Source organism: Symsagittifera roscoffensis, chromosome 1, assembly GCF_963678635.1.
Source record: "Symsagittifera roscoffensis chromosome 1, txSymRosc1.1, whole genome shotgun sequence".
Taxonomy (NCBI): domain Eukaryota; kingdom Metazoa; phylum Xenacoelomorpha; order Acoela; family Convolutidae; genus Symsagittifera; species Symsagittifera roscoffensis.
Genome location: NC_087062.1, coordinates 34953181 through 34966661, shown reverse-complemented (window position 1 = coordinate 34966661; position 13481 = coordinate 34953181). Strand labels below are relative to the sequence as shown.

Below are 13481 nucleotides of genomic sequence, written 5' to 3'. Positions count from 1 at the left end.
CAATTTGAGTAATCCTATTTGGAGGCAAGATTTAAAACTCCTGAGAGTTTCCTAGCAGCATCCAAATACAGGGTTGGGATTTTAAAATTTTGGTGACTTTTTAAAAATCTATTTTTACTGAAAACTTTGGAAAAATCATAAAAAAACGTCATAACTGAAAAACTATAGAGAATTGAGCAGTCATAACTGGAGGTAAAATTAGCAACCCCTAAGAGTACCCTGACAGCACCCAACTACAGGGATAGTAATTTCAAATTTTTAAGAAAAAAAATTCTGGAAAATTTTGAAAAAATTACAAAAAAACGTCATCTGAAAAACTACAAAGATTTGAGCAGTCATAATTGGAGGCAAGATTTGCAATATCTAATAGCACTATGATAGCCATCAACCACAGGGTTGGGAATTTCAATTTTTCAAAAAAAATAGTTAGTTTTCTGAAACTTTTTGGAAAAAATCATAAAAGACGCCATATCTACAAGAAAACTACAAGTATTTGAGAAGTCATATTTGGAGGAAAGGTTCGCAATCCTTGGGAGAGCTCTGACAGCACCTAATTACAGGGTCGGAAATTTTTCATGTTCTGGAAAATTTTGAAAAAATTACAAAAAAACGTCATCTGAAAAACTACAAAGATTTGAGCAGTCATAATTGGAGGCAAGATTTGCAATATCTAATAGCACTCTGATAGCCATCAACTACAGGGTTGGGAATTTCAATTTTTCAAAAAAAAAGTTAGTTTTCTGAAATTTTTTTTGAAAAAATCATAAAAGACGCCATATCTACAAAAAAACTACAAGTATTTGAGAAGTCATATTTGGAGGAACGGTTCGCAATCCTTGAGAGTGCTCTGACAGCACCTAATTACAGGGTCGGAAATTTCATGTTTTGTAAACTATTTTGTAAATTGAGTTCGTCATATCTAGTACGCTTAAAGGATCTGGGCAATCATAATTGGAGGCAAAATTCGCAACCCCTTGGGGAATCCTGACAGCTTGGGCTGCTTATTTTAAAACAGTGAAAAACAAACTGGAAAATTGAAATAAAAACTCTTAACCATTGCAATATACGATATAGCTTAAATGTGAAAAAAAAAATTTCGTTAAGCATGCAGAAATAATTCGTTGAAAAAGCTTAAACATGGCGAGATAGTGAAGCCCGCATTTGAATAAATAATAGATAGATTCTGGAAAAAAGTTTTCTCATTAAAAATATTGTGCAGAAGTTGAAAGTTTTGAAGTTTGTAATAAAACTTTTCTTCATTTTTCTGTTTGTTATTGATTTTTTGAAAACAAACGTAGATCTTGCCTAATCTACATATTTTCTACGAGATCGTATAGCTCGCGAAATCACATCAACCACTAAAAACGACAATTATAGAAAGAAAAGGTTGGATCATTCTGTGCTACTTGCAGTGATAGAGAATTGCCAATACGGCTCCAAACGAAAAAATTTAGTTTAAAAAGAAGAAAAAATGGTGACCGTATGTTCGGCCATTCGAATCAACACAGATATTCAGTGTCATGTTCAGCTCTTGGGTCTTTTCTGTTATACGGCCCAAAATATCAAACAGCTAATTGAGCTTCTGTTTTCATTGAACACGCTTAGATGTTTTCGCTGCTATTATTTTCAACCAATCAGATTCGAGCATCATGGTCAAACTTATAAAATGTCTGAAAGATTACTTTTTGGGCCGTATAACAGAGAAGACTAACCGCTCTTCAACCCCGTGGGCTTAAAAAGTGTGCTAGTGCTACTGAAAATTATGTAGACTTATCAAATGTAACTTTAAATCATAAAGCGTTGTACGAGGACGCCATTTTGAGCAGTACAAAATGCAGGTATTATGGAGGACATTCTGAGACGAAACGAACTGAGGGCAGCCACTTCAGATCTATTCTGAGAATCCTTAACAACAACAACAACTGCAATGCCAATTTTCGGTCAAAAGATGATCTCGTAATTTGACACGGATCTTGTTAACTATCCATCAAATCTAAACTTTCACATTTCAAAGAAAAAAATGGATGCTGTTTAAGCTCTTTGAATTTCTAGAACAATTTCTGATTGGCGTTTTTTTGATAACATTAACTCAACTCGAGAAAACTAGATCAAAGTTTTTATTCCGTTGGAAATGTAAAAATTAAATTCCACTTTCGAAACAAGAAATCGTTCACGTTTTTTTGCGCCATTTCCACGTTCGTATTTCCAGAGTGCTATTTACGTCACTTTTAGCAGATGAATTTCAATTGAACTCAAAAATTGCATTATACTTAAGTGCAACAATATTTTAGGACTTTTTCCTGAAAAAAAACAAAAAAAAATCAGCAAGACCTATATATAAGAGTCTTCACTACGTTCATTACTCATAATCAGATAAATTATGAGCTCAAAAATTCTATATCCAACCTAAAAAATGAGCACTCGGCTAAATTGCAAACAAGACTGCTCGTATCGGGACAAAGCCCTGAACGATCCGACTGCCCATTAATTGGTAACTAAAAGTTTTTGGTTAATGATATAATGACTAACTACGAACTTAAGGCTGATAATGCTTAACTCTAAGTGTTGAAAGTTGAGTAATGTTTTCCACCCCAGGCATTTATGTTCCTCACGTTTTTCGAAAGTCGGAACAAAAATTCCAGAGAAATCGACAGTGTAAATTTTAACTAAATAATCTACATAACAGAATATTGGACCATAAGCCCTAATTATATCATTTGAAATATTGACAAAAATTTGCCTTTGATGAAATATCTATATTCAATGGGAGTTTAAGCTACATGACCGATACAGAGCAAGCGTGATCAAGATCTATATTTTAACTAGACGAAACAGATGCCATGGATATGCCAGAACGTTCCGTTAGTTTCGCATTTAAATTCACTGACATTTGGAGCTACTGCAAAAAATGATTCGTTTTAAAACATATCGGAGCAATTTCATGTAGTCCGGATGCGAAGTTGAACTAATTCTGAAATATACAGACATCATAACAAAAATAATTCAAAAGCAAATGTAAAATCAATGCCAAAATCTTTACTGCATAACACAATGACATTTTAGAGAGATTTAACCATTAATTTTGTTCCGTAACGTGATACCCAAGGCCTCATATGTTTTCACGTAACCAAGTTTGGTCATTTCACAAGCGTCACGTTTCCAAACACCGTTTCAACCACTTTCGCCTGGCTCATTTTCTTCGCATTAAAATTAAGTACCCTTCCCCAGCCAAAATGTCATTAAATGATTTACTAAGGCAGTTATATGCACAATTTTTGTATTTATTACTTCTAACAAAAAAGCTAATCAATATCAGATGCGTGATTCAATTTATAGACTAGGAGGGCTCCACTTTGGGATGCAAAACCTATCAGATTCTTGCACGGGTGAAACTCGACGTGTTGTACATCTAGCAATTGGGGTTTACTAGTTGAGAGAAACGAGGAGTAACTTTGAGGTTGAATTTTGAAGGAAGAGACAGTTTTTCCTGAATCTAGATGACAAATATCGGCGTGGTAAGCGTTGCCTTTCAGGTAGGTCGTCGCGAACAATGATGACAAATGTGAGACTGCGATTCGCTGGTGGTTCTCCGGTAGTCGATGAGTTGTAATCGAATGAGGTTTCCTCAAATCCCAGAGCTTCACAGTTTCTGCATAACTCAACAGACAATTGTCTCTGTGACTTGTGAGGTAGGCTATAGATTTATTGTGTTCTCGATACAATACGCGATTCCGCTCAGACTGCCGAGTATCGAAAGTTTGAATCGAGCCATTGTATAAACCCAAATAGTGAACAAATGGATTGATGTCCGGTGCTTTCTCGTAGTAGTCGCAATGGGACAAACATCGAGTTATCGGAGTAATAGCATTAAACTCGTGCTCATAACGTTGAGTTTCTAGATCCCAAACTCGAGCAATATTTTTCGCTTTAGCGTTCAAATTCAGGTCAAAAGTTTGATCTGTGGCCGCAGCTAATAACTTTCCAGTCCAGCAGTTCCAGGAAGTTGCCAGTCTTTGGAGCGGTTGGTTAGGAGCAACTCTGAAGCCTCGAAACGAACACAAAACGCCTGATCTTTCATCTGTATTCACAGTTTGTGACCTTAGGCTGTCTCCCCGAGTGAGGTTGTCGTCCTCAATTTTAGAGGCATTTTCACTGCAATTAATAATTTTGAAGCAGCCCAGAGAATTTCCAACCAGAAGCAATGGCTTTTCATGAGAGTTCACAATGTCAGCACTGAGAAACTTCCTATCACTAGGTTTGGAACATGCAACATGCTGCACAGTGGCGTTGTCGTCATACCAAATTTGCAGATTTTTGGAATCAAGGTCAAAATTCAGCACGCTGTGGCTTCCAACAAGCATTGCAGTGTTCTTGTAGGGCTCAAACTGAAACGAGAGGAGCTGATTTTTAACATCTGTTGATGATCCGAAAGTCGAGTTATCCTGGACTTGTAAAACTGCAGTAACCTCTCCCTTACGGGACAAATCCAGCTTCCTCTTGCTGGCCTTTATTCTCCATTTCGCGTTGCTCCTGAACATTTTTAATTTTTCGATATTGTAAAAAGATTCTTTTTCTGTCGGAGACAGGTTTGCAGATGACGGCATCTGAACATTTGCCTTTGCAAACGGCCATTTATGGAAGGGTTCCAACATCAGTTGCGAGTACTCTTCAATAAAACCAGTGCATAAATACCCTGCAGGATTCTCTTTGTGGTAGTAATAGGTCTCGTCCTGGCGTTGATTGAACCTCACGTGCTGCGATTTTCCCTGATTAGCAGTAGGCTCTTCCTCCAACAAGTTTAACCTAGATGTACTTGACGTTGGATCATCACAGGAGTTCCCTTTCTTCCTCAGACCACTACTATGTGGTATCAGAGAATGGCTCGGAGGATTCGTGCAACTGTCGCTCCTTAGGATTCCCCTAGGAGGTTGTGAGTTCTCTTTATCCTCGGAGGCATGGACTCCTTTGCTCGCATCCGATATCCTTTTCAACACCTGTTTAGCAATGTCACTCACAGATCCACTTGGATCGTTGACCAAACTGATCAAAGTGTCCCATAGATCTTTATATTCTACTGTTTCAGTTGCACCAATTTGATTAATTGCGGGCATGCTTTGGTTGTTTCTTCTCAGAGTTGTCGGGGTTTGAGCACAGGCATTATCGTTTCTTCTTGAGTCTCCGTCTTTAGTCGGACCATTTGTACCCACAGATACCTTTTTCATTCTAACTGCAGGGGGACCGTTCGTCGGCGGAGTCCCAACATGAAAACCGTTACTTGCCCCATTGATTGTTTCATCATCAGTTTCATTTGTTTCTTGAAGTGAGGATGTCATTTCGTTTTCTCGTGGCGAGTTGTTCAACCTTCTGATATTAGATTGATTATCACAGTCATTTCCATTCACAATGTAAAAAGACTCCCCATTGCGCCAAAATGGTGAAAGATTCCCAGTCATTGCAATTGAATCTTCGGAAAAACTAATGACCAACTGTTTCCACTTTGCTTGGAAAATCTTTTCGTTTTCGAGAATAAAATGAGCCAATGATACAGCCAGTTCTTTACGTACCATCTCACTAACATCAAACCTGCACCTGATGATCTGGTAAGCTATCTTTTGATCTGTATCATCCATTTGAGCGTCTGTTTTTGGCATTGTTTTCCCTTGCTCAGATGTGTCGCTGTTTTTGCTATTCTCTTTTACAACATTGCTATTTTGAACGAAGGTTCCCAACGCACACAGTGTCGCTGTTCTCAATTCCTCGTGAGGACTTCCCAGCATTTCAAACAAGTTATCGAGGATGGTGGTACGGAGCGCTGCGCGTCTTGCAACGTCGCAGCTCTTCCATAAACTTCCTAAACAGATGATAGTCCACAAGTGGAAGAGAGGATAGTCTGTTTCATGCAGCTGTTGTTCACACATGGGGATAAAACTGAGCTTGTCTTCGGCGCAGATGGCCCTAACTTCTGGCAAGTGATTTAGCATACGGGAGATTATATATGCTGCCAGTGTTTTGTGGAGATTACTGAAAGGCGGCTGAGTACTGCACATGATTTCCTGAAAACGAATTTCGCAACCATAAACTTATATTTATCCACAACAACTTCAACAAAAAGATAACTAAATGGTCAGCCGTTTAGTTGCTGAGGTATAATCATAATCTAATTGTGTGGTAAAAAGATATGCGATTGAAGGGCGATTTAAAAAATGATATAAATTAATAGCTGAAAATAAGTGTGATGCAAAAAGGGGTCGTCGGAGGTTTGATCGCTGATGAAAAAACAAGCTGATAAATCACTTTTTACTAATCTGAATCGCGCTTTGCTACCGCTAAATGCTGTGGCTAACCGCAAACGAAGAATTTCTTCAAAAATGTTCGTAGTATTTTTCAAATCGTTAGAAAATTAGCGTTTGCTCCATGCACGTGAATCATAATTTTACTGCTAACTACCGCAATTCAGTGTTTAAAACAACCTTCGCTAACGCTATCGCGATCACATCAAGGGTATAGGGGTTGGAGTACAAACGGAAGACATACTATCAAGTACCGACAAAACGAATTTGAACCTGGCAAAATCAAGGATGCTAAATTCGTCTAAGGAATGTTTCCTAGCACTTACTTTAAAGCTGCTTATATACATCTCTTTGGTCATTTCCAGGGATGAATAAAAGGAGGGATCCAGGGCTATGATCTTGGCATAGATACACAACAGGGGTGGCAGGGTATCCGGGGTAGCAGTTGAGGGAGTGGAAAGAAGCCGTGCTATATAGGGAAATACTCCAACGCTCATTGCAGACATCACGGAACGCACATCCACGTCGAGGAATTGCTTCAGCAATTCAAGAGCACGAGGTCTGTGATTCTGCGCTAACAGCACCTACAACAAGAAAACAAAGTTAACAGTTTAAATTTTTCCGTCAGAACATAAAAGATGTAATATTTGTAACAGATTTCGATAGACAGTTCCGTTCATTAAAATGCAGTATGCAAATCAACTGATTTGAAATCGGCATTTTTGTCATGCATTTAAAATTATTTTCTCGGCCCAAGGACCAAACAATAGCACATTTGAAGCCCTGTTTGATCAACTGAGGCTAACCGCTCTGGGGTGCTGTATAACCTAAACAGCACATAGGAATGTACACACAAAATTTAACAGCTACCGAATACACGAGAACCTATATTCAATCTATCGGAAATATTAGATTCATGAACTATTTATAGAACACAGAGGCAAAGCGGAGTTTCGCACTACAAAGCATTGTAAGCTAGCGGACCAAAAACGCGAAGAAAGATCCTGCATCGATGAAAATCTACATATACAAAATTTTCCTACGACGACAACCAATCCGATAATATTGTGCTAGACGCGTGAAGCCGGAAACAAATTGTTGGCATGAAAAACTTTGTAAAAAAGTTCAAAATGCTGTAAAATTTTGAAAATATTAACTCAAACACCGCCACTCTCGGGAAACAGGAAGGAGCAAAAATATCTTTTCCTTTCAGAAAAGAAAACCTTTTAAGCGAAAAAAAAAACAAACAAAAAATATAAGGAAACTAAATAGAATCAGAGATACTAGATGTACAAATAGCCAGAAGTAAATCGAAACTCCTCATTTCAAAAAAAAAACTGCTTAAATTTGAGGAAAAGCCAGCGCCGTTGCTACAGCCAACAACGCAAAAATAGACAACCGACAGACCAATTTTGCAAACGAACAGGTCCTGGTCGGTTTCAAAATCAATGCCTTTGTTATCCAGGACAAAGACATTATTACCTCCATGCTAAGTAAGAGTATGCTACGCGTAATAAAGCCATGCCCTGTATGTCATCATTACTAGCTCGCAATCTTGCTAGTGTGGTCAGTAGTTCCTAGTATTACCACCAAGTAATTAGAAGTTGGAATTTTCAAAAAATTGAGCATGTCGGCAGGATAGATAATTCAGTGATTTTGTTGAACAAGCTGTTAAATTGAAAAAAGTCTATTCCGACTTGATAACGCTTCGCAGGCGTAATTAAAGGGCGCGTTTTTCACCTGAAGAACAATGGGAAGCAGACTGGGCTTCTGGTACCCTGTGGTTCTGATTTGAGTCATGAAAGTCTCAAACGCCTTCAATTGCTCACTGAAGAAGGGACTGAACACGTATTCCTTCTTTTCGCGCGGTGGCTCCTGTGACTGTGAGGTGGACGTAGGAGACAGAATGTAGGGAAGCTGTCGAACACAGAAGTCGCACACCATGTCCCATGCTTTCCACATGGGGTGATTGGCAGTGTCTGAACAATTCACAGGGTTGTTAAAAATGAGATCATTTTGACACAGAGGTGAAGCGGAGCTTCGCGCCAAGTGCGACACGACACAAATAAAACATTGCAAGGAAATGAACAGAAAATGAGACGGAAGCCACTAAGTCGACAAAAAACCTTTAAAAATGTCCAAAAAAACTTGATACATTTGCATTGAGCTAAGTTCAATTTGAGGAAACACGAACTCCAGTTTCAAAATGAAGTATTCAGAAAAGTTCAAAAGACTCACAACTTTGATTTGTCCATTCCTAAATTTATACTTTTGTTGAAAAATTCAAGAGATTAGTTTAGATTTATAGTCAGTTATTTCCTGTGATTTTAAAAGAAAATACTAGCGTGCAACGCACCTCTGGTGCTTCTAACAGATTTTAAAAATATGAAAGATAACTTAACAATAAATGCAACCGTGACAAAAGAAGGGGACTTTCAACAACGCTTTTTATTTCAAAAATTGTACAATAAAAAAAATTTCAATTTGAAGTTTCTTTTTAAAGTAAAATAGTCAAATCTCCAAAATACTGGGTTTCATAGCTTCGCGTTTTACAAAACCGAAACAAAATCTTAAGATGGCCGACAGCATACAAATGCACTTTACATATTTAAATAAGCATGTGAAACTATTTTTCCAAACAATTACTAAATTCATAACAGAGAATCTTGTTCAACCTAATTCTTTATTTTCACAGAGAGGCGAAGCTGCGCTTTGCAAACACTAGCGGAAACACAATAAAGAAGCAGATTTATAAAGTGCAAAAGAAACGGTAGAAATAGGTCTCGAATTAGTAAAACTTTGCTACGTATGGGTTTCGATCCTGCGACTCCGAGTATTGGAGTCTCACGCCCTGCCCTCTCGACCACGGACGCCTAACCGATCAACACTAGTTACAAATAAAACAGCTACATATGCTAACAAACTGCCAATGCTACGCAGCATAAGTGGCACCAATTACAATTAGACACTATTTTGCGAGTAAAAGTTTGGTAAATAAAAAACTGAAGGCATCCACACTAATTTTATCCAAGCAATAGGGTTGTGCAATAAGGAATCCCAGCAATAGGGTTGTGAATTTCCAATTTACTGAAATTTTTCAAATCCAAGCTTCATAAAAAACGTCGTATCTCGGAAACTAGAAACAATTGATTGCAGGCAAGATTTGCAAACTGTGAGATTACCTACAGGGCTGAGAATTTCAAGTTTTGCAAAAACGTTCAAATTAAACTTTCAGAAAATCTCGTGAATTAAAGTTTTTTGAGTGTTCAATTGGAGTCCAAATTCGCAAACCCTGTATAGAAACCCAGACCGCGTTTGGGTTGCTAAATTCAAACTTGGTGAAGTAAACACGAATTCAGAATTTCTTCAGCGTTGCAATATAAGATACAATTTAAACATGAAAAAGCTTTTTGGTTAAACATGCAACAATAAAACGTTGAAAAATCTTAAGCATGGTGAGATAGTGAACCCCGCATTTAAATATGTAATAGATATTCCAAGCAAATCATAATTACCTTCAGGAAAATCTGGCTCCGAGCAAGGTTTACAATTGTATGATTTCAAAATTCTGACTGCGAGAAGAAAGTTTCTAGAAAGTCCTGCGATTAAATTGTCCTGTCGAAATAGCCGCTGGAACAAGGAAACTGGTAGAACAGACCAACCTATGGTATCTGTTACGGCAGTGAAGATCCAGTTCAATTCACCTAAACATTGTGAGGCTCTATCACATAGGAAAATAAGAAAAAAAAACTATGCAGAAAGCTGCAGGCCTGTTTTGTTAAAAACTACTATGTAGAAAGCTGCATGACGGTTTTGTTATACGCTACACAACGATAATCCTTCGACAGTTTATCAATGAAACAAGGTTTTCGGCTAGGAGAACAAGAAATAGAGATCCTAAAGTTAAGGTTGATTAGTAGTGATCAATTAAGTGTAAAATCGAAAATCTGACTATGTCTCTAAAGAGCAGCAAGCATACCTAGGGGCGTTCTTCTGTCTGTTGTCTTTCCTGGAATGTTGTCAGTACTCTCGGCAGTTATTCCAGGAGGTAAGCAATCTGGATTCTGCATGCAGTACCATCTTAATGCAATTTTTATGGGCGTTGTGAGGCAACTTGTGAAAAGATCGGCAGGAAGCTCAGGATTCATAGGCAGAATGTCATCACGACCACAAGCACCAAAACAGATGACGTCGAGAGTGGGATCTGCTTGTAGACATATATTTTTGAAGGTATCTACAATTAGACCGGCATTTGAGCAATCGAACACGTACATTGTTGGTCCTTGCAGCCATTTATTCACATCGAGCACACACATTGGTATGTATTGGGTAAAATCTCTGTTGAAAACCCAGATCTCGCCATTGGCAGTAGGCTTCGGAACTCCGTGACCATTGTAATGAACCAGGACTCGGTCATCTTTTGCATTTTTGCGGAGCTGAACACATGCTTTTGACACTGTATCACTGATTGGGTCAGTTAAGATTTTGAATCTCGCCCTCTGTTGCATTCGTTCATACTGTTGATGTAGGGCATTCCCTGCATACATTAAAAAATTGATTAATTCTAGTTCACATAAACTAACGAAAGATGAAAATTGCCCCATAAAATGTAACTCATTGCCCCATAAAATTTTTAATATTTAGGGTATTTAGTTTTTGTTTAAGTAGTACAGATATTTGGAATTTTCAATAACTTATGCAAAGAAAATTAAAGAATTATGCATAGCCTACAACAATTGTCTTCTAAAATTGACATCCAAAAAAATATTTGTTTGTCCAACAACGGACGTTATCCAATCGCTTTGCTCGCTCGAAACTAGAATAAACAAGACCGCTCGTATCAGGGCGAGGCCCTAAATGTTCCGACTACCTCTTAAAGTCTATGGAGCAGTAATAACATGAAAAAATTTAATGTAATAAATAAAGATGATTTTTTTAATTTGAGATGTTTTGTGAAAATTATCCCCCCACACGCCATATAAAGTACAAAGTGATAGATTTCGCTCCTAGTAACAAATCAATTATGGCAGTAATTTCGAGCGATTTCTAAGACGGATTAAATCTCCGCTTACGCGTTAATAGCGCAATATATATCGCGCGTTAATTGTCCTTGGCAATCTTTAAACCCCAATAACTTTACAAAAAAATAATCACAGGTAAAATATCTTTTCAAATTTAAGCTCAGGACAACAATGCCTTTTGAATGATATAAAAAACCCGTCAAAAACGGCTAGTTAAAAAGTTGAAAATTGTCTGAAGAAAAAAACCCACCCGGAGCACAAATACTCCGTTACTTTCGTTACGAAAGTCGGAACAATAACAAATATTTCCTACCGGTTTTTCTCAACACTAGGACATTGTTTTGATAAAATTGTGAGGTTGATCGAATCAGGACTGAAAGGGCTTTAAATTGATATAACACTCACAACTGGAGTACAACTAACACTTCAAGGCATTAATAAAAGCTTAAAGCCATACAGTGCTGATTCAAATTAAACGGGATAAAATGAACAAAACGTGAATTTTCAAGCTTCTTTTTCTCAATTTAGGTTCAGATTAGACAAAAAGTGAAGAGAAGAACAAGGGCTGCTGAGAATTTCATCAGAATTAATATGGTGCAATTTTTTGTCCGAAATTCTCAACTAAAACTTTACCCCAAAAATGGGTAATTTTGGCTTTTTTCAATTAATCAAGAATTACGCTGAAACTACTTAGTTAATTGATGAGAAATAAAAATCACAAGAAGCCTCATACACAGCTCAACAAAGTTCTAGAAAGGTTAAATCTCCAAAATTTGAGTAAATTGGTTAAAATTTGTTTTTAAGCAAAGATTTTGGGTTTTATATAGTAAAAATCACATTTCTTGACTATCAAGCAAAAATATTTTCTCTTATACAGGTTTTTGGAGATTTAGCCCTTCTAGAACTTTGTTGGGCTCTGCAGGAGGCTTCTTGTGATATATATTTCTCATCAATAAACAAAAAATATCAGCGTAATTCCTGATTAATTGAAAAAAGCCAAAATAACCCATTTTTGGAGTAAAATTTTGGGGGGAAAAGCATATTAATTCTGATGACATTCTAAGCAACTTTTGTTCTCTTCACATTTTGTCTAATCTTAACCCAAATTGAGAAAAACGCGTTTGAAAATTCAAGTTTTGTTCGGATAATTTAAATCAGCACTGTATTATAAGCTGGCTCGTTCGCTGTAGTTGTTTGAAATTGAGCTAAAAACAAAAATATCAAACCCTTTTTTTTTCTTGACACTTAAACTTCGTTCGAATCACAATTTTTTTTTCGGAACAATTTCAAATTCGGTGAGATGATTGTAGTTTTGCCTCCGTAAGCCAGGAAACCCATCAGTTCATTTGCGAAAAAAAAAACATATTTTGCAAAAAGTATACAACTCAGTAACTTTCAAATATACAACAACACGAAGAGCAAAAAAAAACAAACGCACCAATTACTTCTGCTGGTTTTTGTTGAGCAATCTGGAGTGGGTTTTGCCAACATTGCATCCGAGCACAGGGACTTGGACGGATTATATCTGGCGGATCTACACCGACGTGCAAGCACATAACGAGTGCAACATAAACAGTTTTCTTTTTCTCCAAAGGCTTCCACCAGCTCGTTTCAAATGGTAATTGTGTTGCTAGCTGTTTTCGATGCAGATGTGTGAGGTAAGTCGGAGCATCCCAGCAATAATTCTCTTCGTTTTCTTCTGCTGAATCAGGTTGAATAATGAAATAATTCGTGTCTTCATAGACACGATTTCTATTCAACGACATTATCTACATCACTCTCTTTAAAAGTTTATCTACATCATTCTCTTTAAAATTAACAATAAAAACTGCGATACAAAATGGCCATTGCTACAGACACTAAATATTACAGAATTGTTTCCAGAAGATTCGCTCATTGTTTCATTCCCTGCTAAAATTATGAGAAAAGAGCAGGGACAAACAGATGGACATAAACACAGAGAGGAAGCAGAGAACGAGCGGAAAACTTCAAAAATTTCCGACTAATCAAAATTATACATTTGTAATTAAGCAATACAACGTAATCTTTCATACCATTTTCGTAAACATTTCTGAGATATTTCAGTTTTTTATTCTTTAATTGTTATAATGTTTCATTTCGGGAATTAATCTAAATCTGACAAGTCAGTTTTTTGAATTTTTGGCATTTT

At 37.1% G+C, this 13481-nt stretch overlaps 1 protein-coding gene across 1 annotated transcript; it reads right to left on the bottom strand.

Annotated features, from left to right (window-relative positions):
* Positions 1-2641: 2641 nt before the first annotated feature.
* Positions 2642-13121, bottom strand: LOC134843398 (regulatory-associated protein of mTOR-like). Its single transcript, XM_063859607.1, has 6 exons — positions 12750-13121; positions 10270-10827; positions 9806-9994; positions 8031-8269; positions 6617-6874; positions 2642-6053 (listed from the first exon to the last, which is right to left on the bottom strand). The coding sequence occupies exons 1-6, from the start codon at positions 13075-13077 to the stop codon at positions 3303-3305; spliced, it is 4323 nt and encodes a 1440-aa protein (XP_063715677.1). The 5' UTR covers positions 13078-13121; the 3' UTR covers positions 2642-3302.
* Positions 13122-13481: the final 360 nt, after the last annotated feature.

What these genes read in the sequence shown, in the direction of transcription:
- LOC134843398 (XM_063859607.1), bottom strand. Translation starts at nt 13,077, where the DNA reads ATGTCGTTGAATAGAAATCGTGTCTATGAAGACACGAATTATTTCATT. An exon ending in AAAACCAGCAGAAGTAATTG is followed by an intron (nt 10,828 to 12,749) that starts GTGCGTTTGTTT and finishes TAATGTATGCAG; the next exon opens with GGAATGCCCTACATCAACAG. An exon ending in GGAGCCAGATTTTCCTGAAG is followed by an intron (nt 8,270 to 9,805) that starts GTAATTATGATT and finishes TGAATTGTTCAG; the next exon opens with ACACTGCCAATCACCCCATG.